Below are 27,072 nucleotides of genomic sequence, written 5' to 3'. Positions count from 1 at the left end.
AGACCAGTGCCAAGGCCTGGAACTGGTCCAGGTAAATTTGGATGGGGAAGGGAGAGAGTGGAGAGGTAAAGCCTGCACAGGAGGGGGTGGGGGGCAAAGAAAGAGTCTGGAGACACAATAATTCTTGCAAAAATTTTAAAAGGGTCAGACACCATTTTCCTTGGGGTGCCCAGTACCTTTGCAGAATGAGCAGAAATCAGTACCCCGCGTGGTCTGAGACGTTAGGGGAGACCACCCCAGACTGAAGGCCACCGGCGAGCATATCCGCCCAGGGCCACTTCGGGGCGGCGGTGGCCCGGGCCGGGAGTGGCCCCGCCGGTCCCGCAGGCGGGCAGGAGCTCGGCAGCCATTGGCTGGCGCGCGCTGCGAGGGGCGGGGAGCCGCCGAGGGGGACTGTTTGCTCCTACGGGCTGTAGATGGAGCTGTCCGGCCCCGGCGAGGGGGAAGGCGCCTGGAAAACGTTCTTCTTCTCCCTGGCCGGCCCGAGCGGGGAACAGCACTCCCAGGATGCAGTTTGTGTCAACACGGCCGCAGCCTCAGCAGCTGGGCATCCAGGGCCTGGGGCTGGACAGCGGGAGCTGGAGCTGGGCGCAGGCTCTGCCCCCGGAGGAGGTGTGCCACCAGGAGCCGGCGCTGCGCGGGGAGATGGCCGAGGGAATGCCGCCCATGCAGGTGGGTGCAGCCCCGGCGAGCGCCATGGCCGCGCCGCCGGCCGTGGGGGCGGGGCTGCGGCTGCGGGCGCCGCGGAGGCCCCGGCGGGTCGGCGCGCGGGCTCGCGGGCGGGCGGGCGCCGCGGGCCCCGAGCAGGCCCGGCCCCGACCCGCTGCCCCGGCCGGCGGGCCCGCGCGCCGCCGAGGCCGCGGTGCCGGCCGGGCCCAGTGCCGGGGCCCGGAGGGGGCTCCGCGCGGCCGAGGGGCCCGGAACGCGTGGTCCCCGGGACTGGCGGGGCCGTGGCCGCGTCTCCACCCGCGCCCGGGCTCCCCTGCGCCGGCCGGGCGGGTTCGCGGGTTCGCGGGCGGCACCCTGTCGCCCCCGGGACGAAAGCTGTTTTAAATGTGTCGCCGTCTTCCCCCAACTGTAACGAGGGATTCACTCTCCCCTGCCCCGGGTGTGCCGCGGCCGCGGGAGGCGACTCTGCCTTCCCCCCGGTGGTTGGCAAACTTGGCCGCGCCTTCCAATCACCCAGCAACTCTTCGGACTCCTGCCGCCCGAGCCTCATCCCGAACCGGCGAAATCCGCGTCTCCGGGGCGGAGAGTAGGCGCCGCTCATCCCCTGAAGCTTCGCCGAGACCTCCTGGGCGGAGAGTGGGGAGCCAGTGCCCCAGAATGGTGTCCGCGGGCGTGGTCCTGAGAGAGGCCTGGAGCAGAGTGTGGGAGCAGGCCCCGGGCGGGACCCAGCCCCAGCCCCTCTGCTGCTGGCCTGGTTCTCAGCGGGTTCTGACCCATCAGCCAGGAGCCGCGTTTGATCCTCCTTCAGCTTGAGGTCTCTGAACCCCAGAAAAGTTAGCTGGGCCTGGTGACTTCCTAGACTTCCACTGTCAGCCCTTGTCGCCTCCTGCGGGCCAGAAGGGAGTGAAGCCTAAATGAGCCCACGTGCATCGCTTTGATGGAAATACCGCCACCTCTTACTTAGGGTGTGGGGCCCAGAGCCCTGGGCCGCTTCCTCCTGGGTCAGTGACTCCCCCCAAGCTGTGATGTTCCTCTGTGGCTGTCACAGTTGCTCCGAGTTAGAGAAGGCAGTTGGCATGCCTGTCCCGGGCCTGCCCAGGTCACCTCTAAGCAACAGGTCTCCGCTTTGCCCAGCCTGGGGCCTCTTCAGCAGCAGCAGAAAAAAACAGAAAATGACACCTGCCTCCTCCTGTCCCAGGTGGCAAGGAGAGCCCGTTATTAAACCAGCGACTGCCCAGTAAGCCTGGGTGCTGGCACTGTATGGGGCCAGTTCCCAGGTCACCAGTGAATGGTCACCACCCTCACTTGGTCATTGGACTCAGCTCCTAATCTGCACCCATGGAGCCTGGACTACCAGAGTGAGGGCCTAGAGGTGGGGGTGGGGGGTACCCCTCCCCTCCTCAGTGAATGACATTTTATGGCAAACTTATTTTCCCTTTGGAAGGAATGTGAGTCAATAGTTAGATATGGAGAAAAGTCTGCTCGTCTGCCCTCTGGCTTGGGCTCCCTGGTGTCCCCCATGGCGTGGCCCTGCGGGGAAGGTGTCAGCAGCACCGACCTGAGCTGTGTGTCCTGTTACCTGCAGCCGCTCCAGGTGGTAGTGAAGCGAGGCTGTAGAATGACCAACCACCTCTCTTTAAAGTAGAGGTCATCATTAGTGCCCCGGCCTGCTTAGAGTGTGCTGGGACGACTAGGGTCAGACGCCTTACGTGACATTCCTCACCTTGAAACAGAAAACACGAGTTTGGCCGGTTTGGCTCAGCGGTCAGAGCGTCGGCCTGCGGTCCTGAGAGACCCGGGTTTGGTTCCCGCTAAGGGCGCGTACCTCGGTTGCAGTTTGTCCCCGGCCCTGGTCGGTTGTGCGGGTGGCAGCCACTCGATGTGTTCCTTTCACGTCGATGTTTCTCTCTCTCTCTCTGTTCCTCTCTCTCCCTCCCACTCTACCTGAACAAAAAATGGAAAGGTGTCCTCGGGTGAGGATAAAAAAAAAAGAAAAGAAAAGAAAACACGAGGCCACTCTAACTTCATTAAGTCTAGCCCGTGAGGAAAGCAGCTGTTCTGGTCAAAGAAAGCTATATGTGACGTTTTAGGCCAAGGGTCAGGGTAGGTAAACTAGTGACCAGCCTGACTTCTGCAGGCAGAGAGAGGGTGGGTGGCTGCTCCAGCCATTACTGGGGACATTCATGAACACCATAGCCCGAGAGGTGAGGGCTTGGCAGAAGAACGAGAATTTGTGGCATTTGATTGGTTGGGCTCTTCGGCTCTCGTCCCCCCTCTCACAGGATCTCATCCCAAACTGTCACTTTCTCTGCACCCAGGCTCAAGAATGGGACATGGACGCCCGGCGACCGATGCCTTTTCAGTTCCCGCCCTTCCCCGACAGGGCGCCCGTCTTCCCTGACCGCGTGATGAGAGAGCCCCAGCTGCCCACGGCCGAGATCTCGCTCTGGACCGTGGTGGCCGCCATCCAGGCGGTGGAGAGGAAGGTGGATGCCCAGGCCAGCCAGCTGCTAAATCTGGAGGGACGGACGGGGACGGCCGAGAAGAAGCTGGCCGACTGCGAGAAGACGGCCGTGGAGTTCGGGAACCACATGGAGAGCAAGTGGGCCGTGCTGGGCACCCTGCTGCAGGAGTACGGGCTGCTGCAGAGGCGGCTGGAGAACATGGAGAACCTGCTGAGGAACAGGAACTTCTGGGTCCTGCGGCTGCCCCCGGGCAGCAAAGGGGAGGTCCCCAAGGTATGTGGTGGTCCCCAGGGGCGAGGATGGAGGTGGGGACCAGCACAGGTGAACAAAACCTTGATTCATTTTGTCAGTGCTGTTGACAAACTCCTGGCTCCCTGGTGTCTAATTTAAAGTGTCTTCTTAAAGCCTATCTCCTCTAGACAGCCTAGTCTGGAACATTCTCCGTAGCTGGCCCCTACCCGCTCCCCACAGTCTGCATGTTTCCGTCCTTGAGCCTTTACCCTCCCCGGGATGTCTGGGTGTCTGCAAATTCCTGAAGCGCTCATGCTTGGGTTTCCCACTTGGCAGCGACAAGTGACCATTTGACATTGGTTATCTTTGTGTGCGCTTGTCCAAACGTGGCTGGAGACAGACCCAAACCCCTTTGGCTGGAATCCCGTGAAAGTCATGACCACTACCCTCTGGTGTCCCTGCTGGGAGTTCAGAATTCGTGCTCCAGTTCCCCTTCCTTTTTCCGTCCCTCAGCTCATCAACGCTGCACTCTCGGTCCACGACCCCTCTTTCTAGTCCGTTGAGAAAATGGAGTCACAGGCGACAACATGCAGCCATGGCATCCGTCCACCCGCTGTCTGTCTCATATACTCTGCCTGTTCTGTTCCCAGAGGCTCACTGTCCCCCATCACTTACTCCAGGAAGTCACGCCAGCTCGTCCCCCTATTGTTCTGCATCCGCAGCTCTTCCCTGTCTATGGAACTGGCCAGTGTGCAGTGGAAAACGCCCCTGGCCCTTGCATCTCCCTCCAGTCAGTGCCTCGGTCCTCTGCTCCTCTGTATAGCAGAATTCCTTCAGTGGCTCGTCTGTGTGTCTCCATCTTGCTTCTCCATTTCTCTTTCTCCCTTCTGTTTTTTTCCCCCTTCAGATAGAGTGGAAGGGAGAGAGAGAGAAACATCGACGTGAGAGGGACACATCAACTGGCTGCCTCCCGCATGACGTCGACCAGGGTCAGGGACGAACTGCAACTGAGGTACCTACCCTTGACCGGAATCGAACCCACAACTCCTTGGTCGCTGGCCAACACTCTGCCGCTGATCCCAACAGGCCAGGGCTCTCTTCCTCCCTTTTTAACCTTTTTATTATGGAAAATTCAAACATTTACCAAAGTAGATAAAAGAGTGTAGTGAACCCTCATGAACCCATCATCCAGCTTCAACAATGATCAACTCTTTTTTCTTAAGATTTTATTTTATTTATTTTATTTTATTTTTTATTATTATTTTTCTTTATCCTCACCCGAGGACATTTTTCCATTTTTTGTACAGACAGAGTGGGAGGGAGAGAGAGGAAGACAGAGAGAGAGAAACATCGATGTGAAAGGGACACATCGAGTGGCTGCCACCCGCACGACCAACCAGGGCCGGGGACAAACTGCAACCGAGGTACGTGCCCTTAGCGGGAGCCGAACCCGGGTCTCTCTGGACCGCAGGCAGACGCTCCAACCGCTGAGCCAAACCGGCCAGGGCTATTTTTTTTTATTTTTAAAGAGAGAGATGGAAACATCGATATGAGAAACATCTGTCAGCTGCCTCCTGCACGCCCCCTACTGGGGATCGAGCCCACAACTCGGGCATGTGCCCTGGCTGAGAATGAACCAACTACCTTTCAGTGCACAGAACAGTGCCCATCCAACTGAGCCACACCAGCCAGGGCAACAGTGACCGACTCTTGGCCAATCTTGTTTCATCTGAATCCCTACCCATGGCCCCCTCCCATTTTATTTTGAAGCAAATCTCAGGCATGAATCATTATGCTTATAAATATTTCAGTATGTAGTTCTAAAAGGTAAAGACTCTTTTTTAAAACTAATAATCTCAATATTATTACCACCACAGCAAAAGCCTCAACCTCCTCAAATATCCAGTTGGTATTCAAATTTCCAGACAGAATTTCCAAAATTCTTTCAAAAATGTTGTAAATGTTTTTTGTTTCTTTTTTTGTTTGTTTTTTTTCCCCATTCGTTTATTTGCATCAGAACTATCCATTGTGATTGCTTTGTCTCCTAAGTCCTTTTTGAGTCTGTAGGTTCCTCCTCCATCGCTCTCGTTTTTCCTTGTAATTTGTCCATGGAAGAAACAGGGTCATCCTTCCTGCTTCTCGTTGTCTGGATTCTGCTGCTTCATCATCCGCTGTCTCATTTGACGTCATCCTCTATTCTCCATTTTCCAGAAAGCTGGTCATTGGATCGTGTTTCCTGGCATCCGCCCCCCAGGCTTCTGCTCCCAACTTCCCACCCTCCTGGTCTTGCCAGAGCCCCAGTGATGTCCACGGTGTTAAAGCCAGTAGCCAGTTCTCAGCCTTCATTCTCCCCGCCCTGTCGCAGCATTTTGTGGAGGTGACCGCCCCTCCCTGAGACACCTGTCATGTGGCTGCCAGGACACCTCTCTGGATTCTCTTCCTGCCTCACCAGCTGCTGCTTCTCTCTTGTCCACTCGTTTCACCTCCTTTTCCCCGACTTAGGTTTGGCATGGGCAGGACTCCGTCCAACCATCAGCTTGTTTTCTTTTCTTTTTTTTTTTCCTCACCCGAGGACATTTTTCCATTTATTTTTAGTTCAGGTAGAGTGGGAGGGAGAGAGAGGAATAGAGAGAGAGAGAAACATCGACGTGAAAGGGACACATCGAGTGGCTGCCACCCACACGACCAACCAGGGCTGGGGACAAACTGCAACCGAGGTACATGCCCTTAGCGGGAACCGAACCCGGGTCTCTCTGGACTGCAGGCCGACGCTCTAACCGCTGAGCCAAACCGGCCAGGGCCAGCTTGTTTTCTACACTCCCTCATGATTTCATCCAGTCTCAGGGTTGTTGTCTTTTTTAAATCCTCACCCGAGGATACTTTTTTCCATGTATCTTCAGTTAGAGTGAGAGAGAGAGAGAGAGAGAGAGAGAGAAACATCAATGTGAGAGAGACACGTCGATTGGCTGCCTCCCGCACGACCCCAACCAGGGCCTGGGACCAAACCACAACTGAGGTACGTGTCCTTGACTGGAACCAAACCCATGACTCTTTGGTCCGATGCTCTACCGCTGAGCCAAACCAGCCAGGGCCAGTCTCAGGGTTTTTGTTTTTGTTTTTCTGTATCGACTTTAGAGAGAGAGGAAGGGAGAGGGAGAGAGGTAGAAACATCGATTGGCCACCTCCTACGTGCCCCCCACTGGGGATCGGGCCCACAGCCTGGGCATGTGTCCTGACCGGGAATCAAACCGGCAACCTCTTGGTGCAGGGTCGACGCTCAACCACTGATCCACACCGGCCGGGCAGTCTCAGGGTTTTAAACGCAGTCTGTGTGCTGTCAACTCCCAAACGCCCTCCTTTCCTCCCTCTCTCTCTGTGTCTTGCCCACACTTTCATGGATGTCAGATTCACATTCAGCATCTCCCTTGGGGTGTCAGGAAATACCTTAGATTTACATGACCTGACTGAGTGGATCCTCTGCCCAAAGCCGTCCTCTCCAGTGAAGACAGCTCCATCCTTCCACTCGCTCAAGCCAGAAGCCTCGGGGTCACACTCCTTCCTCTTTCTCACACCCACTTCCAATATTTAGTAAATACCGTCTGATTTTTCTTCAAAGTAACATTCATAGTCTGACCACTCCCGCCACCTCCAGCGCCACCATCAGCTCTCATCTGATCATTGCCGTGGCCTCCTGTCTGCTCGCCTTGTCTCTGTCCTTGTCCCCACCCCCTATGATCTGTTCTCAGCAGAGCGACCAGAGTGATCCCTTTAAAATATCCAGCAGTCATTTTACCCCTCTGCTTAAAACCCTCACCTGGCTTCCCGTCTGAGTCAGGGTGAAGCCCCCATTTTGCCAGTGGCCGTCTCTGACCACCTTTCTGACCTCATCTCGACTCTGCCCTTTTGCCCACTTTTTCCTGGCACAGTGGCCTCTTACCGTTCTGCCATCACACTACCCATCCCCCCCCAGGGGCTTCCCTCCACGGAAAACTTCCGTCCCTCCCCGTCGCTTCCACCACAGTCTACTCAGCTGTCACTTGATCAGTGTGCCCTTCCGTGGCCACGAGAGAACCACATCTCCCCAGCGCCAGTACACCCTTTTCTCTGTCCCTGCTCTGTGTTCTCCAGCCACTAACGCCAGCAGGCATCACAAATACCGACTTCTGTCTCCGTCGTCTTGGTTGGTTTTCTCTGACCGAAATGTCAGTTCTGCATGGTCCACTGCTGTGCCTTTGTGCCTGTGACAGTACCTGGATTCTTGCCCTGGCTGGTGTGGCTCAGTGGTTAGAGCATCGGCCCAAGCACAGAAAGGTTGTGGGTTCAATTCCTGGTCAAGGGCACGTAGGTGGGTTGCAGGTTTAATCCCCAGCCCTGTTGGGATGCATGCGGGAGGCAACCAATCAATGTGTCTCTCTCACATCGATATTTCTCTCTCTTTTTTTTTTTCTCTCTCTCTCCCCTGCTTCATCTCTCCTTTCTATTCTGTCTGAACATCAATGGGAAAAATATCCTCGGGCGATGATTAACAAAAAGAAAAGTGCCTGGCTTCTAGTTGGTATGCAAAATACCTACCAGAATGCCCCCTGTAAGGGGCTGGGCCTTCTATGTGTGTATCTGCACAGGCAACACCCAGTGGCTTCTCGAAAGGAGTTGTTAGAGGTTTATTGAGCCTGTGGGGCTGGTTTTCGGTGTGGCTCTCACAGTGCCTGTCTGGTACATCGGCATCTCCACCCACAGCTACGTATTTGACCTTGGTGCTCTGTCCTCACGTGGCCCTGTTGTGTGTTGTGTGTGCTGGATCAGGCATTAGGACACCAAGTTGACATGTGCCCTCACAGCATGACATGATGCAGTGGGTACGGGATCCAGAATCAGAGGACTAGGGTTTGGATCTTGACTTCACACATACTGGTTTCCCTACCACTGGTCAAGTGTGTTTTTGCTGTCGCTGAGCCTCCTCAATCCCTCCCTTGAAAGGAGTGAAATATAAATAAATAATACTTTAGGAACTCTCCAGCTGGTCTCACTGAGCTTCAGTGTTCTCATCTGGAAAATGAGGTGATAATATGTTTAGTGCCTGGAGTTGTGAGGAGTCGTTGATTTTGCTGATGGGACAACACTGTGTATTAGTTATCTATTGCTGTGTAATAAGTTATCCCCAAATTTAGCAGCCTAAAAAAATAATTATGTATCATCTTGCACTTTCTGTGGGTTAGAAATTTAGGAGCAGCTAAGCTGAGTGGTTCTGGCTCAGAGTCTCATGAAGTTATAGTCCAGCTATTGACGGTCTCCAGTCATTTGAAGGCCCGATGGAGGCAGGAGGGTCTGCCTGCAGTGTGACTCACTCAGTTGGCTGTTGCCAGGAAACCTGAGTTCCTCCAAATGCGGGCCTCCCCACAGGGATGCTTGGGCTTCCTCCCGACGTGGCAGCTGGCTTCACCCAGAGTGAGGGAATCAAGAGACAGAGACCAGGATGGAAGCTACAGTGTGTCTATGACCTAGTCTCAGAAGTCATATGCCATCACTGCCTTATTTATTTATTCTTTAATATTTTTTCTTTTTTCTTTTTTAGATGTGCCTTTATTGATTTTTTAGAGAGAGGAAAGGAGAAAGAGATAGAAACATCAATGTGAGACAAACATCCATCGGCTGCCTCCTGCACGCCCCCTACTGGGGATTGAGCCTGATGCCTAGGCATGTGCCCTGACCGGAAACCGAACCGGGACCTCTCAGTCCATGGGACAGCGCTCAATCCACTGAGCCACACCAGCCTGAATTTAATATTTTTTCTTTATTGATTTTAAAGAGAGGGAGAGAGAGATGGAAACATCGATGAGAGAACATCAATTGGCTGCCACCTGCATGCCCCCCACTAGGGATCAGGCCCACAACCTGGGCACGTACCCTGGCCGGGAATCGAACTGGTGACCTTTTGGTGCATGGGTGGATGCTTAACCACTGAGCCACACCAGGTAGGCCCTTATTTATTTCTTAGAAGCAAGTCAGTAAATCCTGCCCATACTCAAGAGGGGAGAAGTAAACTTTTTGAAGGGGCTGTCAAAGAATTTGTGGACACATTTAAAGCCCCTACAGCCATAACACACCATAAGTCCAGGTTGCTAGCGATTGTGATGATTCATTGTGGACTCCGCTGGGCTGTGTGCATCCTCTTTGTCAGATTCAAGGAAGCTGTTGGCTCTCAGATCCTTTGTGCCTCTTGGATGCTATTGTGTCTGTTAATTGGCTTACAGATCATTGAGTGGGTAGCTTTTCCATCCAGCGAGACTGTAGGCTCAGGACATGTCTTTGACTTCTGCTGTATCTTGGCATAATGAAGTTTTCTTTCTTTTTTTTTTAAATCCTCAACCAAGGATATTTCTCCATTTATCTTCAAATAGAGTGGGCGGAGGGGAGAGAGAGAGAGAGAGAAACATCGATGCTAGAGAGACACATCAATTGGTTGCCTCCTGCATGACCCTGACCAGGGCCGGAGACGAACCACAACTGAGATACTTGCCCTTGGCCGGAATTGAACCCGCGACTCTTTGGTCCGCAGGCCGACGCTGAGCCAAGCTGGCCAGAGCATGACATGATGAAGTTTTCAAAAGGGATATCTATTTCCAGCTGCGAGAATATGATTCCAGATTGTTGACCATCTACAGAAATGGCGAAGTGAGGCAGAGGAGTTGGGATGTTGGAAAAGATAATGAACTTGATTTTGGATACATTTAGTTTGAGGTATTTATAAGATGATTAAATGGAACCGCTCAGAAAGCTGACAAAATGTGCACTTTGAAGGGAGCAAGGAAAGTCCAAGAGTGTCATCTGCAGGGAGGTCACCAGTGAAGATGTGAAAAGAATGAAATTGTCACGGGAAGAGGGAAACAACAGGGACGGGCAAGGGCAGGACCTTGGGTCTTGGGAGAAGAAAAGGAAGCAGTAAGAAGACGTGAGCCGTACGGGCAGGAGGCAGCATCGTTGTGGGCGCCACGCAGGCGGGGTGACCTTTCGGAGGGTGAGGGTTAACAACAGGAGGCCAGCAATGACCTCCGGGAGCATTCCGGGCGCGGGGTCCTGGGCTCACATGAAGGCGTAAGGATGCAGGGGCGGTGGAGATGTGTCCATCAGGGTGTCTCAGGATGTTTCAGTGAAGGGAGAGTGTGGAGTTGGTCGAGCTGGCAGAGTTGAGTGGGTTCTTCTTGGGTTGGATGACTGGAGGGAAAGCTGGTGGACAGGGAGACTGAGTGATCATTTGAGTTGAGTTTCCCAGGCGGGAGGTGGAGAAATGAAGGACACACAGCGAGGTGTTTGGCTTGGCAAGAAGAAGGGCAAAGGAGCCAGTCTACAGCTCCCCGCCATCAAGGATGGACAGGAAGGCGGGGGAGGAGTAAGGGAGGACAGGAAGGTAGATGGACAGGAAGGCGGGGGAAGAATAAGGATGGACGGGAAGGCGGGGGAAGAGTAAGGATGGACAGGAAGGTAGATGGACAGGAAGGTGGGGGAAGAGTAAGGGTGGACCGGAAGGCGGGGGAAGAGTAAGGATGGATGGGAAGGCAGGGGAAGAGTAAGGATGGACGGGAAGGCGGGGGAAGAGTAAGGGTGGACGGGAAGGCGGGGGGAAGAGTAAGGATGGACGGGAAGGCAGGGGAAGAGTAAGGGTGGACGGGAAGGCGGGGGAAGAGTAAGGATGGACAGGAAGGTAGATGGACAGGAAGGCGGGGGAAGAGTAAGGATGGACAGGAAGGTAGATGGACAGGAAGGCGGGGAAAGAGTAAGGATGGACAGGAAGGCGGGGGAAGAGTAAGGATGGACAGGAAGGTAGATGGACAGGAAGGCGGGGGAAGAGTAAGGATGGACAGGAAGGTAGATGGACAGGAAGGCGGGGGAAGAGTAAGGATGGACGGGAAGGCGGGGGAAGAGTAAGGATGGACGGGAAGGGGGGGAAGAGTAAGGGTGGACGGGAAGGCGGGGGAAGAGTAAGGATGGACAGGAAGGTAGATGGACAGGAAGGCGGGGGAAGAGTAAGGATGGACAGGAAGGTAGATGGACAGGAAGGCGGGGGAAGAGTAAGGATGGACGGGAAGGCGGGGGAAGAGTAAGGATGGACGGGAAGGCAGGGGAAGAGTAAGGGTGGACGGGAAGGCGGGGGAAGAGTAAGGGTGGACAGGAAGGCGGGGGAAGAGTAAGGATGGACAGGAAGGTAGATGGACAGGAAGGCGGGGAAAGAGTAAGGATGGACGGGAAGGCGGGGGGAAGAGTAAGGATGGACAGGAAGGTAGATGGACAGGAAGGCGGGGGGAAGAGTAAGGATGGACAGGAAGGTAGATGGACAGGAAGGCGGGGGGAAGAGTAAGGATGGACGGGAAGGTGGGGGAAGAGTAAGGGTGGACGGGAAGGCGGGGGAAGAGTAAGGAAGAGGTAAGGATGGACAGGCAGGTAGATGGACAGGAAGGCGGGGGACGAGTAAGGATGGACAGGAAGGTAGATGGACAGGGAAAGGGCGGGGGAAGAGGAAGGATGGACAGGAAGTAGAGTGACAGGAAGGCGGGGGTCAAATAAGGAAGGAGTAAGGATAGGACGGGGAAGGCGTGGGGGAAAGAGTAAGGACTGGACGGGAAGCCGGGGGAAGAGTACGGATGGACGGGAAGGCGGGGGAAGAGTAAGGATGGACGGGAAGGCGGGGGAAGAGTAAGGATGGACGGGAAGGCAGGGGAAGAGTAAGGATGGACGGGAAGGTAGATGGACAGGAAGGCGGGGGAAGAGTAAGGATGGACAGGAAGGTAGATGGACAGGAAGGCGGGGGAAGAGTAAGGATGGACAGGAAGGCGGGGGAAGAGTAAGGATGGACAGGAAGGTGGGGGAAGAGTAAGGATGGACGGGAAGGTGGGGGAAGAGTAAGGGTGGACGGGAAGGCGGGGGAGGAGTAAGGATGGATGGGAAGGTGGGGGAAGAGTAAGGGTGGACGGGAAGGCGGGGGAAGAGTAAGGGTGGACGGGAAGGCGGGGGAAGAGTAAGGATGGACGGGAAGGCGGGGGAAGAGTAAGGATGGACGGGAAGGCAGGGGAAGAGTAAGGATGGACAGGAAGGTAGATGGACGGGAAGGTGGGGGAAGAGTAAGGATGGACGGGAAGGCGGGGGAAGAGTAAGGGTGGACGGGAAGGCGGGGGAAGAGTAAGGATGGACAGGAAGGTAGATGGACGGGAAGGTGGGGGAAGAGTAAGGATGGACGGGAAGGCGGGGGAAGAGTAAGGATGGACAGGAAGGTAGATGGACGGGAAGGTGGGGGAAGAGTAAGGATGGACGGGAAGGCGGGGGAAGAGTAAGGATGGACAGGAAGGTAGATGGACGGGAAGGTGGGGGAAGAGTAAGGGTGGACGGGAAGGCGGGGGGAAGAGTAAGGATGGACAGGAAGGCGGGGGAAGAGTAAGGATGGACGGGAAGGCGGGGGAAGAGTAAGGATGGACGGGAAGGCGGGGGAAGAGTAAGGATGGACGGGAAGGCGGGGGAAGAGTAAGGATGGACGGGAAGGCGGGGGAAGAGTAAGGATGGACGGGAAGGCAGGGGAAGAGTAAGGATGGACAGGAAGGTAGATGGACGGGAAGGTGGGGGAAGAGTAAGGGTGGACGGGAAGGTGGGGGTGGAGTAAGGGTGGACGGGAAGAGTTTGACAGAAGCCTCCCAGGAGCACAGTGGGGAGCCGTCAACAAGAGCAGCTTCCAGAGGGCCTGGGACAAGTGATATGTGTGGTGGGTGTCACCTGCAGGATTGTGTGGCTTTTATCTAGCAGCAGGGAAGTAAAATGAAGAAAGTGGTCTGGCCCTGGCCAGTTTGGCTCAGCGGTTGGAGTGTTGGCCCGAGGACCAAAGAGTTTCGGGTTCGATTCCGGTCAAGGGCATGTACCTCAGTTGTGGTTCGGTCCTCAGCCCTGGTTGGGATCATGCAAGAGGCCACCAGTCAATGTGTCTCTCTCACATCGATGTTTCTCTCTCCCTCCCACTCCACCTGAAGAAAAAAAATATCCTCAAGTGAGGATGAAAAAAGAAAGCGGTTTGCGTAGGGTAACCCGGCTGGGGACTCGCCCAGGTCTGTTCGAGCGTCCGGGGCTCTGTTTCTAAAGGTGGCTGGTGAGCTGTATCAGCATCCAGGTGTGTGTTGTACCTGTGCAGGGTGCCCGCAGGGTTCTGAGTACCTGGTGCGAGGGCGCATTTCTAATTCATGGAAGGGTGTTGCCCACCCACCAAACAGTGGGCCCGACCCCCAGGGCGGTCCCTCGTCTGCATGTGGGTGCTGCGTCAGCCAACGCGGCCCCTTAGGGACTGGGCTGAGGGCCGGGGGCAGAGCTGGGGGTTGGATTTCAGAGGGAGGCTGAAGGGCAGCTGCAGCAGGAACTTGAAAGTGGTGGCAGGTAAGTCCCTGTGGTCAGAGAGGGCAGTTCTGTTACCGTCACGGAAGTGACACCGTTCTGAAGGATGCGGTCACAGGTGAGGCCGAGCTGGTGAGTGACAGACGAGGATCCTTGTCAGACTGAAATAACAGCTCATATAACAGATCAGACTGCCAGGCGTGACGAGGAGCTGACATTAGCCGGGGGATGACTCAGGCTAGGGTGGGACTCCTCGTGTCGGCAGCCACCATTCAGCACCACCAACAGATGTCCTCCGACTTCGTGCTCCCAGGTGCTCGGGACGTGGCCGTGATCAGATGGGGACGGCCGAGCTCCCGCGCGTGCTTGTGGATTTCACGCGGGTAGTGACAAATGGCACCATGTGCCTAGAGGTGACCTGACCAGAAATACAGACTTTATCACAGGGTTTACTGTGCTTGCTCACTGACACCCCCTCGGGGCCTCCCACATCCCTGTCTCCCTGAGCACCAAAAGCAGCACAGTGACTTCGGCTCTGCCTTCAGGGACCCAGTTCCCTAAAAGCAAATGGCAAAGGGGTAGGTGCGTCAGGCAGGAAGAAGGCGTCCTCACTCGGAAGCACGCGGTCAGGGATGGAGCGGACGGGCCACCTGGAAGTGGACCGGGCTGGGTGAGGAGGACAGGGAGCCGCGGAGCAAAGGCCAGGCTCCAGGCTCCAACGGCCCTGGGGTCCGAGAAGGGGAGGTGCGGGAGGTGCTGGACTAAAACTCTTGTTGGCACAGGTTCCGGTGACTTTTGTCGACATTGCTGTCTACTTCTCTGAGGACGAGTGGAAGAACTTGGACGAGTGGCAGAAGGAGCTTTACAACAACCTTGTGAAGGAGAACTACAAAACCCTCATGTCCCTGGGTGAGCACGCCCCGCCCCGAGGCCGCAGTCCTGGAGACGGGCGTGGCACGCTTTCTACCCGCATCACGCCACCTGGGCAGGTGTTCACTGTTCACGGAAACTCAGGACACGGCTTGCGCGGAGTGAAGCGAGGTAGATGGTCCCTAGCAGGACCAAAGCGAAAAGCCCAGGAACGGCCCTGCCACTGTAGACCGAGCGCCGGCTGTTTCGGAGCACAGACAGACAGACAGCACCATTTCCACCTCACCAGGCCCTCCCCCCGCAGCTGGGACGTGCCGCGGCTGGTCCGCGGTTGGCTTTCCGAGACCAGCTATTTCCACACAAATCGGGGAGTCTGGACTCATTTTCAGGCTCCTCCTAAGAGATGGAGTACCCGACGTGCTCACGTGGGCTACCACCTAGGGGGCTCTCAGCAGGGGACGCGGGGTGGGGAGGGAGGAGTCCTGCCATCACCCTGGACCTCGGCCCCTTGTAAACCTCACTCACTCCTCTCTTCCTTCCAACTCATTCCAGACTCGGAGGGCCCAGGGCCCAAGCCAGAGGCCCCGTCGCAGGCCGAGCCCAGGGAACAGCCTTGCGTGTGGGAGCCTCGTGACCCAGAAGAGAGAGAGATCCTGATGGATCCGGACACAGGTGATGGCAGCTGCAGACCCCCAGGCCAGGGGGAGTGGGAGGGAAGCCAGCGCCCTGGCCCCAGCTCAGCAGGCGCTTTCTTGAGTTGCTTGTGGGGCCAGTGCTGCCACCGTTGAAATCTGGTAGCACTTCCAGGAAGGGGTTTCAGGGCCTGAAGGCTCACCAGGGTGTGGGGTCAGCTGTGCAGCTGGACACCCGGGGAAGCTGGGGAGAGAGACAGGGCCAGGCAGGCTCGCTCCGGACACCCGGGGAAGCTGGGGAGAGACGAGGCCAGACAGGCTCCCTCTGGACACCCGGGGAAGCTGGGGAGAGATGGGGCCAGACAGGCTCCCTCTGGACACCCGGGGAAGCTGGGGAGAGATGGGGCCAGACAGGCTCCCTCTGGACACCCGGGGAAGCTGGGGAGAGATGGGGCCAGGCAGGCTCCCTCTGGACACCCGGGGAAGCTGGGGAGAGATGGGGCCAGACAGGCTCCCTCTGGACACCCGGGGAAGCTGGGGAGAGATGGGGCCAGACAGGCTCCCTCTGGAAACCCGGGGAAGCTGGGGAGAGATGGGGCCAGACAGGCTCCCTCTGGACACCCGGGGAAGCTGGGGAGAGATGGGGCCAGGCAGGCTCCCTCTGGACACCCGGGGAAGCTGGGGAGAGATGGGGCCAGACAGGCTCCCTCTGGACACCCGGGGAAGCTGGGGAGAGATGGGGCCAGGCAGGCTCCCTCTGGACACCCGGGGAAGCTGGGGAGAGAGATGGGGCCAGACAGGCTCCCTCTGGACACCCGGGGAAGCTGGGGAGAGATGGGGCCAGACAGGCTCCCTCTGGACACCCGGGGAAGCTGGGGAGAGATGGGGCCAGGCAGGCTCCCTCTGGACACCCGGGGAAGCTGGGGAGAGATGGGGCCAGACAGGCTCCCTCTGGACACCCGGGGAAGCTGGGGAGAGACGAGGCCAGGCAGGCTCCCTCCGGACACCCGGGGAAGCTGGGGAGAGAGATGGGGCCAGGCAGGCTCCCTCTGGACACCCGGGGAAGCTGGGGAGAGACGGGGCCAGGCAGGCTCCCTCCGGACACCCGGGGAAGCTGGGGAGAGACGGGGCAGGCAGGCTCCCTCCGGACACCCGGGGAAGCTGGGGAGAGACGAGGCCAGGCAGGCTCCCTCCGGACACCCGGGGAAGCTGGGGAGAGAGATGGGGCCAGGCAGGCTCGCTGCGGACACCCGGGGAAGCTGGGGAGAGACGGGGCCAGGCAGGCTCCCTCTGGACACCCGGGGAAGCTGGGGAGAGACGAGGCCAGGCAGGCTCCCTCCGGACACCCGGGGAAGCTGGGGAGAGAGATGGGGCCAGGCAGGCTCCCTCTGGACACCCGGGGAAGCTGGGGAGAGACGAGGCCAGGCAGGCTCCCTCCGGACACCCGGGGAAGCTGGGGAGAGACGGGGCAGGCAGGCTCCCTCCGGACACCCCGGGAAGCTGGGGAGAGACGGGGCCAGGCAGGCTCGCAGCCGGAACAGGCCCGAGATCTGGGAGCAGTCTGGGGTGGGTGGGAATGGAGTCTGCGTGGACTTGCGGTCTTGCTGGGGCCTGTTGCTTCCTGCTGGGTGTCCTCTCCGGCATCGTCACCCCGCTCTCACATAGACCCCCACATTGCAGGCAGACTCACCCCTCGAGGCTTTCTCCTCACGCAGGAAGGAAGCCCAGCTCCTGAGCAGCACACCTGGGCGGCTCTCTGGGGTGGGGGAAATGCTAGGTTCCCCGTCCCGGCTCTGCCTCCAGGTCTCTGCCTGGGGCCTCAGCCCCCTAAGCCAAGTCGGAGCAGGCGAAATCTGGTGCTCGAACTGCATTCTGTGCCTGACTGTAACTGTCACCAGTCTGTGCCTGTGTCTGGCATTTTCGCAGTGAGCATCTTTGCCACATACGTTTTTCGTTGTTAATCCTCCCCTAAGGATATATTTTCATTAATTTATAGATAGAATGGAAGGGAGGGAGGAAGACAGAGAGAGAAACATCGATGTGAAAGAGACCTATCAACTGGTTGCCTCCTGCACACTCCCTGACCAGGGCAGGGATCAAACCTGCAACCAGGTACGTGCCCTTCACCGGGAATCGAACCTGCAACCCTTGGGTCTGCCAGCTGATGCTCTAACCACTGAGAAAACCTGGCCAGGGCTGCTACATACATTTTGCCACACAAGTGGCCATAGGCAGTTTCACCATAAAAGATAAATACCTGGTTGACAGTTTGGTTTACATTTCTCATTGACGTGGTTCTCGCAGTTTTCATATATATATATTTTTTATTGATTTCAGAGGGAACATTGAATTCTTGTTCCACTCATTCATGACTCTTGTATGTGCCCTGACTGAGGATCAAACCCACAACCTTGGTGTATCGGGACGATGCTCTAACCAACAAACTATCTGGCCAGGGCCTCTGCATTTCTTTTTTCTACTTTTTTTGTTTTCTTTTGGGTTAACTGCTCAATTTTTATAATTCCATTATATCTCTTGTATTAAATTATTATTTATATCTTTTAAAAATCTTTTGGTGTTTGCCATTTTTGTTTTTCAATTACAGTTGACATACAATATTATATTAGCTTCAGGTGTACACCTCAGTAATTAGACATTATTTCACTTACTAAGTGATCATCCTGATAAATCTCATACCCATCTGACACTATACCCAGCTATTAGAACATGGTTGACTAGCCCTGGCCGGTTTGGCTCAGCGGTTAGAGCGTTGGTCTGCCGTCCTGAGAGACCCGGGTTCGGTTCCCGCTAAGGGCGCGTACCTCGGTTGCAGTTTGTTCCCGGCCCTGGTTGGTTGTGCAGGTGGCAGCCACTCGATGTGTCCCTTTCACGTCAATGTTTCTCTCTCTCTCTCCCTCCCACTCTACCTGAACAAAAAATGGAAAAATGTTCTCGGGTGAGGATAAAAAAGAAAAAAGAACATGGTTGACTATATTTCCTATGCTGTACTTTACATCCCCATGACTCTTTTGTAACTACTGCATTGAACTTAATCCCTTCACCTTTTCCCCCATCCTCCCAACCCCGCTCCCATCTGGCAACAGTCAAAAGTTCTCTGTGTCTATGAGTCTGTTTCTGTTCTGCTTGTTTGTTTATTTTGGGGATTTTTGTTTGTTCGTTTGTTAGATTTTCATGTTTTATTACATCCTTTCTAATGTCCCTCTTTTATTTTTATTATTATTATTATTTTTTATGTTTGTATTGATTTTTTTAGAAAGAAATAGAATCATGGATGGGAGAGAGACACATCCATCAGCTGCCTCCTACACGCCCCCTACTGGGGATCAAGCCTACAGCTCCAGCACGTGCTCTGACCAGGAATCAAACTGGGACCTCTCGGTTCATGGGAGGACACTCAGTCCACTGAGCCACACTTGCCTGGCACACACCCCCTTTTGTTGCTTGGCCTACCCCTCTGCCCTGAATGTTGACTACTCCTCTGCTCCCAGGACCTTCTGCTCGTCAGGGTCACCCATAGTCACCCGTAGGAACCCTAGCCCCTTTGCTGTCCCTGGCAAGGGCTGTCAGCCATGCTCCTGACCCCAAAAGCATCCAGGTGACAATCATTCAGAGAAAAGACACCAGATGATGTGATTCTGCCCCCAGGCGCGGAGCCCCCGGTGCCCACACAGGATGCGTCCTCTCAGGTGAAGCGGGAGGAAACCCTGTGTGTCCGGAGTCAGCGGGGCCTGGAGGAAAGAGCCATCCCCACGGAGTCCATCACCGGTGAGTGAGCCAAGTAGCCGCCAAGCCAGGGAGGCAGAGGGAAGGTTCCGCGGGGCCGGCAGGGCCCGGCGCTGTCTGCGCGTGTGCGGGTGGGGCCTGAGCTGGAAATGGAAGAGCTGTGGGTCCAGGACAGACAGGGACAGGGTTGCTCCATTGGATGCAGAGGTGGCACACAGTATGGCGACTTGCCCGCATATCTGGGCTTAGTTTGTTTGGTTTTCCCTGTTCTTTGTAATGTCAGTTTTTAACTGTTCCTTTTTTTAATGAGAATCTCCTTTTCTTTTTCCTTTATTGATTTTAGAGCGAGAGGAAGGGAGAGGGAGAGAGAGATAGAAACATCGATGAGAGAGAACATCGGTTGGCTGCCTTCTGCATGCCCCCCTCTGGGATTTGGCCTACATCCTGGGCTTGTGCCCTGACCAGGAATCGAACAGGTGACCTCTTGGTGCATGGGTCGACACTCAACCACTGAGCCATACCAGCTGGGCTTTTTTGATGTTTTTTATTGATTTTTTTAGAGAGAGAGGAAGAAGGAGTGAGATAGAAACATTGATGTGAGAGAGAAACATCAATCGGCTGCCTCCTGCATCCCCCCCCAATGGGGATCGAGCCCGAAACCCGGGTGTGTGCCCTGACCGGGATCAAACCGGGTCCTCTCAGTCCACGGGACGATGTTCAGTCCACTGACAAGCAATAGTAAGGCAGCATTTTACAAGGCTCTGTGGGTGGGGGAATGTATCAATCCATAAGACCTGCTTCTGACCAGGAAGAAGATTTTATACAAATATTTACAGGCTGCAGCCCAGGCTCCGGCTCAGCTGCAGTCCTGTGGGGAGTTCTCTTAGAAGGCATTGCAGCTGGACTCGGTGGAGAGCTCTGTTAGAGCAGTGTGTACTAGAGTTCTCCAGAAAACCAAAAGGGTGTGTGTAGAGAAAGATTGATTGATTGATTGATTGATCCGAAGGCACTGGCTTCCATGCTTGTGGAGTCCAGCACGTCCAGAATCTGCAAGGTAGGCCAGCAGGCTGGACACCCGATCTGCTGGCAGATGTCCCTCTTCCTTGGGGGAGGTCAGTGTTTTCTTTAAGGCCTTCAACTGATTGGACGAGGCCCACCCACATTCTGAAGGGGAAGCTGCTTTACTCCAAGTCTACTGAGTTCCATGTTAATCTCGTCTTTTAAAAATGCCTTCGCAGGGGAAGAGGGAGTCAATGGGGGAAAGAGGAGGAACATTGGTAATACTTTCAACAATAAAGATAAAAAGTAAAATTACCAAAAAAATGCCTTCACAGCAACCTCTAGAATGTTTGGCCAAATATCTGGATACTGTGGCCCAGTCCAGTGGACACAGAATTAGCCATCACCAGATGTGCTCACATACTGTAGCTCTTTCCTTATCCACAGGTTGGCGCTGCACACACCTCATCCCCTTAGTCAGAGCCTCCCCGCCACGAGTCGGTGGCGATGGCCGCCGAGTACAGGAAAGCCCTTAGTCCTCCGAGACACGCGGTGTTGCCGTCTTCATAGGTGACTTCCAGAATAAGAGGGCAGGACAGGGTCAGTGTGAGTTAATGGCCTGTGCAGAAGAAAGGAGATGTAGAATACATCTCGGGAAAATCCCACTAAAACGGTTAAGATAAAAGCCTTCAGAGAAGGTCATTGTCCTGGACAACCCCCACCTGAGGAATGCCTGTTTCTGTGGTGCTGCCCAGTACTCGGTCTTAGCACTCAGTACCTGAGCATGAACGTCCTCTAAGGAGTGACGTTCCCAAAGCACAGGACTCTCTTGAAGTCACTCCCCAGGAGCACCTACCTCTTTGCAGCAAAGGCTCCATTGCTGGAGGCCAAGCTGACTTAACCCTGTAATTAGTTAGCATAAGTTAATTACACCCAGTTTGTAGGGACAAAACATAACTGCATGAAGTGAGAGATTTCCTCAAAGCAAAGACTGTGGGCATTTTCATGTCCCTGACCCCTTGCTGGTCTGTTCCCACGTGCAGACTCGCCAGCCTCCGCCCAGGACCTCCTGTCCAGGATCAAACAGGAGGAGCACCCGTGTGTGTGGGACCAGCAGGACTTGGCAGAGAGAGATATTCCCACGGACCCCAACTCAGGTGAGCGGTGAGCACAGTGCTCGGGAATATTGGGGAGACAGGGCTGCTGATTTTATTTTGTAGTTGACGTTAGAGAGAGAGGAAGGGAGAGAAAAAGACAACGATGGGAGAGAGACAGCGATCTGGGGCTCTGCTGACTTCTGTAACTGCTGGCACATCCGTCTGGTTGAGTCACTTTTGGTCAAAGGCCAGTGAGGGCCGAGGGAGTGAAATGCAGTGTGTTCTTCAGTTAGCAACTTTGTACAGATTATAGAATACAGCTATTAATAACAGGGGAGGGCAACTGATAATTTACCGCCAATGTAACTAATACTGAAGTTACTTCAGCGATTTTAAAACAATAACTATAGCCAAAAAGGCTTAGAAAAGTTGTGTATATTTCTGTAAATGTATATTTACATTTTTTTCTGGAATTTTTCTTGACTGCGTAGCAGTTAGGTGTCTCCCAGGAAAGCTTCCGGGAGGGTCCAGGCATAAAGGAAAACACAAAAAAATAATTGGGACTCTACCCGCCCTGGGCCTGTGTGTGTGTGCGTGTGCACGCTTGCGACCTGGAGAACTCCAGTGTCATCTCGTTTGGTACTTATGACCCCAAAGCCTGATCCTAACCCCCCATACCAAGAAGAGAAGATCGCACGTCAAGGCTACTAGCATCCTTTAGTTTGTCAGCTCCACGACTTTACGGGGGGAGGCTGAGAGGCTCCGGGGCAGAAGGAGAGCCAAGCCTTCCTGATGAAGAGCAGTTCTCATAACGACCTTTGCTCACTGCTTCCGATCGCTGGTGTTTAAGTCCCACCTCTCATCCCTCGGCCTTGTGGGCCATCAGAGACCAGGCTGCACTCCGGCTTGTCCTGGACCTACAGGCTGCTCTGGGGCTCTGCAGACATAGTGGGGAGGCCTGGGTTCTGATCCCGGCTCTGCCGTCACACAGACTGGGACCAGCCTCCTCCCTGACCTGGACGCGTAGCCAGCATAAGCGTGTCCCATTTATGAAGGCCGAGGGGGGAGGGGCACCAGCAAATGAAGCACAGACACCAAACCGCCACATGCCCGAGAGCCGGAGCAGCAGCCTTTGCGTGTGAGGGTTTTCAGCCCTTTGATGGGATGCTCAGCGGAAATGGACAGATACTAAGACTGCCTTCTTTCCACAAACAGAGTCTCTGATCTCAGCACATGACATTCTGTCATGGATCAAGCAGGAGGAGCAGCCGTACCCGTGGGGCCCTCGTGACTCCATGGAAGGAGAGCTCGGATTAGACTCTGGCCCCAGTGAGTGCTGTGTGACACCCCCGCGACCCCTGCGTGCTTGTCAGGGGTGGCTGCTCCCCCAGCCCGCCCCGTAGGCAGCCTTCCAGCCATCTGTCCCAGGGAGCTGGCCCCTTTCCTTTTGGAGGATGGCGGGTGTGCTCCTCTCCTAGGGCTGTCCTAACGAAGTCCCACACTTTGGGTGGCTTTCAAGAACAGAAATGCGTTGTCTCACAGCTCGAGAGGCCAGGAGTCTGAAATCCAGCCGTGGCAGGGCCACGCCCCCCTGAAAGCCACAGGCAGTCAGTCCAGCTTCTGGTGGTTGTTGGCAGTCTGTGTTCCTGGGCTTGTAGGTGCATCACTCCAATCCTCAGTCTTCACATGGCGTCTGGGTCTTCATCAGGCCATCCTACAAGGGCACAATCATTGGATCAGTGTGACCGAATCGTAACTAATTGCATTTCCACGGACGCTGTGTCCAAAGAACGTCTCATTCTGAGGTCCTGGACGTTGAGATTTCGATGTTTTTCAGGGGGACACAATTCAGCCTATAACTGCAGGGAAAGGACAGTGGGCTGGGACAGAGCTGAGCCAATGCCAGCCCTGAGCTGACACCCCAGTGTCACTGGTGAAGATCCTGAAGCTCAAGCAGAAAGAGGGGACTTTCCCCCCAACAGGTTTCTGACCAAAGTCTCAACCGGCTTGGGTCTCCTGGGTGTTTTTTGAAGCTCCACTTATTAGCCAATGACCTTAGACATAGGTTCATGGGTATTTAACACTCTTAGCTTCAGGCTGGTGTTCCTTCCAGACCCAGTACCATCCCCCTCTTCCAGCTGATCAGTGTTGAATCCATATTCCTCACATCCTCTAAGAGCTTAAAATCCATGTAAGAGCTGAGGACATAGGTCGTTTCTGGTCTGGAAAGCCATTTCAAACCCAGGTGAGCACATCCCACTCTCTGAGACTAACTTAATTCAGTGTGGAGGCCTCTTCTGACAGGTGAGCAGCTTTCTCCAGCCGTCTGCAGCTGTGCAAGGCCAGTCGCAGTACGGAGGGTCCCCAGGCAGGCGGAGTGGAGGGCAGAGGGGAAGGGGGTGGCACCTGAGGGACTGCAGTGCTGACTACAGCACTAAGCGGGTCAGGAAGGAAGAAAACAGGAGACAAAAGCAGACCGGTGCTCACACCGCATTTGCAGAATTGCCAAGTAGCATTAGGACTGTTTGGGGTTGGGTTTCCAGGGAAACGGTCCCTGAACCGGAGGTTAAGTGTAAGTGGTTTCCTCCGGGTCATCTGGGAAGAACTCCCATGAAAGAGCGAGGGAAGCAGATAGGAGGGAGCAGCAAGGCCATGGCCAGTCCACAGGATTGCAGGCACTGTCCTGGGCATTCTGGATTGGGCCTGAGCATTACCTCTGCCCTGCCCTGGAGGTGGTTCTTTGCTGGTCCCTTGTGATTGGGATAGAGAGGGGCAGGCTGGGCCCAGTCTGAGTAGGAGTGACATAGAAGAATAGGCCTCAGACACTGATGAGCGTGGGGGTTGGGTGGGAGTGTGGCAGTTGTGACCTGAGAAGTGGTCTCCAGGGGCAGACGGGTCCTAGGCAGAGGAGAGAAACGGATGCCCACAAGAGATGGGGGACAGAGTGCAAGCTTCACCTGCTTTATTATTCTTCCATGGGCTGCCCCTAAATGGGGAAGGGGCCCTTCCAGGGAGAGGGCTGTCATCTGGGTGTTGGGGAGATGATAGAGGATAAAGGGATTGGAAGACTCCTAAATACAGTCGGCAAGTGAGTAGCTCCTCAGTTGGAGTCCTGGGCCTCAGCTTACTGATCCGATGCTCAGAGCCTGGGCTTTGTGCCTCCCTAATCCCCAAGGTTGGAGAACTGTGAACTTGGCATGGAGATAGAGGGTGCAACAAAAAGGCCTCAGTGCAGGAGGAAGAACCTGCTTCCTGGGAGGGAGGCGGGGCAGCCATTTGCAGGGGGGCACTGAGCCCTTCACAGTGATCAGGGTCCAGGCAAGGTCAGGCCTCAGGGTGGGGCTGCACCAGCCCCGCTGACCATGCTGCTGTACAAGTCCGAAGGCAGCTTGCCTGGGAAAAATGACTGCAGGTGAGAGGGTAGGTATGCTCCCTGCACCCCGTTCCTGTTGGCCTCTAGACAAGCTTGTCACCTTGGATAAGTTCTGGCAAACTCCCTCCGGTTGAGAGGTTCTCCTTAAAGAAATTCGCTTTGAACATCAGAGCACACTTAAGCCTGTCTTATTATTTCCAGGCAGTTCTGCCCTGGAACGTAACTTCCACATAGCACCCCACCCCAGCCCCCAGCATTCTGGATGTTTTTCCTGTCCTACCTGTGAGCTACCTGCTCTCCAACAGGTGACAGGGCAGATCGGAGGGTCAGGGAGCCCTAGAACCATGTGGAAAGTGACTGTTCCTCTTGTTCAATCCCCTCACTTACTTATTTTTAGAGAAACTGAGGCCCAGATCGCCTGTGACTCTTACGACGCCACAGAGAAAATTAGTTACGGCCCTGGGCCCCTCGCAGGGATGGTGTGGGGGCTGCGTAGAGCACTATCCGGATGTCATTTCTCCGCGCTTTTCCGTCCTAGGTGACAACCTGCTGCTGGTGAAGAACCCGGCCCCCGCCCCGCCGCCCCAGCCCGCTCCGCCGAGCCTGCCCCCGGCCCCGGCAGCCGAGAACGCCGGAGGGCCCCCGAGCCGGGGCGCAGCCGCGCTGCTGGACGACGGCTTCCCGGCGCTGGCCGGGGAGCGGGGCGCGGCCGGCGGGGCGCAGGCTGGCAGCGCGGGTGCTGGCGGGGGTCCGGGGGGCGGCGGGGGCTGCGGCAGCTGCTGCCCAGGGGGCGGGCTCCGGCGGGGCCTCCTGCACGGAGCGCGCAGCAAGCCCTATTCGTGCCCCGAGTGCGGCAAGAGCTTCGGGGTGCGCAAGAGCCTCATCATCCACCACCGCAGCCACACCAAGGAGCGGCCCTACGAGTGCGCCGAGTGCGAGAAGAGCTTCAACTGCCACTCGGGCCTGATCCGGCACCAGATGACGCACCGCGGCGAGCGGCCCTACAAGTGCTCCGAGTGCGAGAAGACCTACAGCCGCAAGGAGCACCTGCAGAACCACCAGCGGCTGCACACGGGCGAGCGGCCCTTCCAGTGCGCGCTGTGCGGCAAGAGCTTCATCCGCAAGCAGAACCTGCTCAAGCACCAGCGCATCCACACGGGCGAGCGGCCCTACACGTGCGGCGAGTGCGGCAAGAGCTTCCGCTACAAGGAGTCGCTCAAGGACCACCTGCGCGTGCACAGCGGCCCCGGCCTCGGCGCCCCGCGGCCCCTGCAGGCGCCCCCTGAACGAGACTAGGGCTGGGCTGGGGGAGGGAGGGCCCCGCGGCAGGAGCCGGGGTGCGGAGGGCCTGGGGGCGGCCTGACGACCCTTCATCCTGCCTGTGGCTCCCGGTGCACCTTCCCTCCCTCCGCCCGCCACCCACTGGAAATCGGGAACAGGAATTGCACTCTAAACAGGGTCCCCAGGGGCTGGGTAGGGGTCCCCTAGACCTGTCCAGCCCGAACGGACAGCCCAGCTCATCTCATAGGGTGGACCAAGGGGCCAGCTGAGCCGCTTCCCGCAGGGAAGTTGCCGGAGGGACAGTACCGAGGCAGAGGCTTCGGGCGCGCCCCTCAGACACCCAGAGCGCCCACTTGGCCGCTAGAGTCGCAGACTGATCAGGGGAAGCCGAGATCAGGAAATCAGGTCCCAAGGCCGAGACGCTGCAAAAGGAAGCAAAGGTGTGACTGAGCTGAGGGATGTGCTAAGGGCACCACCTCTATGACGACAACACTGCCTCGCGTTTGAATAGCGCTTTATACTTTTTTAAACGTGTTTTCTATCTTATCTATTTCCACCCTTAGCCTATCCTTCTGTGGTAGGTGGGGGTAGGGTTTGCCTGACTTGGAAGCCGAGGAAAGGAGGTGCAGGTCAGATGGTTTAGCCCAGATCACACAAGAAGAGCGCGGCAGAGCTGGGACCAGGGCTCCTGCCCCAGCGCAGTGTCCCCCACCACACACACTGCCTACCTCCGATGTCTGAGAGACAGACCTCCTTGGCCTGGCCTCTCCTGGTCTCTCCCTTGCCCCTGACCCACCAAAAATAATCAGAAGCGATGCGGGACAGCTCGTGGGGCTCCTGCGAATGGGAACAGATTGGCCACAGAATGCACAGGTTGTGCTTCTGAAAATCTCTTCCTCTGTGGGCACTGTGGGGCCCCAGGGCCCAGTCCCCCGGCCTGTCCCTCCCACCTCCAGTCCCTCAATCTGGTGCAGCACATCTTGTCACTGCAGTGACCCGGCCCTCCAGAGGCAGTTGGTGCCCTGGGTCAGAGCTCACCCTGGTGATTTATTCCAGTTTCCCCAGGGCAAAAGGGTGAGAGCGAGGCTCATGCCGCAGGAGCCGCCATCGAGGAAGGAGTCTCCCCAGGAGGGCCAGGCAAGTGGGTGCTAGAGGCCGGGAGCCTCAGTCTCTCCTGCCCTGAGCCTCCCAACCGGTGCTATCTGTTAACTGACCATGCTCATGGACATGGACACAGACCTCTGCTCCAGACCCTGCAGGCGCCTCCGGAGGCGCCCAGAGGACTCCCTTGTGTTGGTGCAATGCTCCTTGGTCCTGAGGGGCCACCATCTCCATTTCTGCGTCTTGCA

General features: G+C 56.1%; 1 protein-coding gene across 1 annotated transcript; it reads left to right on the top strand.

Annotated features, from left to right (window-relative positions):
- Positions 1 to 395: 395 nt before the first annotated feature.
- ZNF282 (zinc finger protein 282) lies at positions 396 to 25,738 on the top strand. Its single transcript, XM_036246759.1, has 8 exons — positions 396 to 672; positions 2,988 to 3,407; positions 14,510 to 14,636; positions 15,150 to 15,269; positions 18,896 to 19,015; positions 21,016 to 21,129; positions 22,285 to 22,398; positions 24,981 to 25,738. The coding sequence occupies exons 1-8, from the start codon at positions 508 to 510 to the stop codon at positions 25,736 to 25,738; spliced, it is 1,938 nt and encodes a 645-aa protein (XP_036102652.1). The 5' UTR covers positions 396 to 507.
- The last annotated feature ends 1,334 nt before the right edge of the window (positions 25,739 to 27,072 follow it).

This window comes from Molossus molossus, unplaced genomic scaffold, assembly GCF_014108415.1.
Source record: "Molossus molossus isolate mMolMol1 unplaced genomic scaffold, mMolMol1.p scaffold_m16_p_7, whole genome shotgun sequence".
NCBI lineage: Eukaryota > Metazoa > Chordata > Mammalia > Chiroptera > Molossidae > Molossus > Molossus molossus.
This window is presented reverse-complemented; position numbering and strand designations above follow the sequence as displayed.

Bases quoted from the DNA above. Each gene is read 5' to 3' on its own strand.
- ZNF282 (XM_036246759.1), top strand. From the start codon at position 508: ATGCAGTTTGTGTCAACACGGCCGCAGCCTCAGCAGCTGGGCATCCAG. The intron at 15,270-18,895 runs GTGATGGCAGCT...TTCTGCCCCCAG, and splicing joins CCTGATGGATCCGGACACAG to GCGCGGAGCCCCCGGTGCCC. The intron at 22,399-24,980 runs GTGAGTGCTGTG...TTTCCGTCCTAG, and splicing joins CGGATTAGACTCTGGCCCCA to GTGACAACCTGCTGCTGGTG.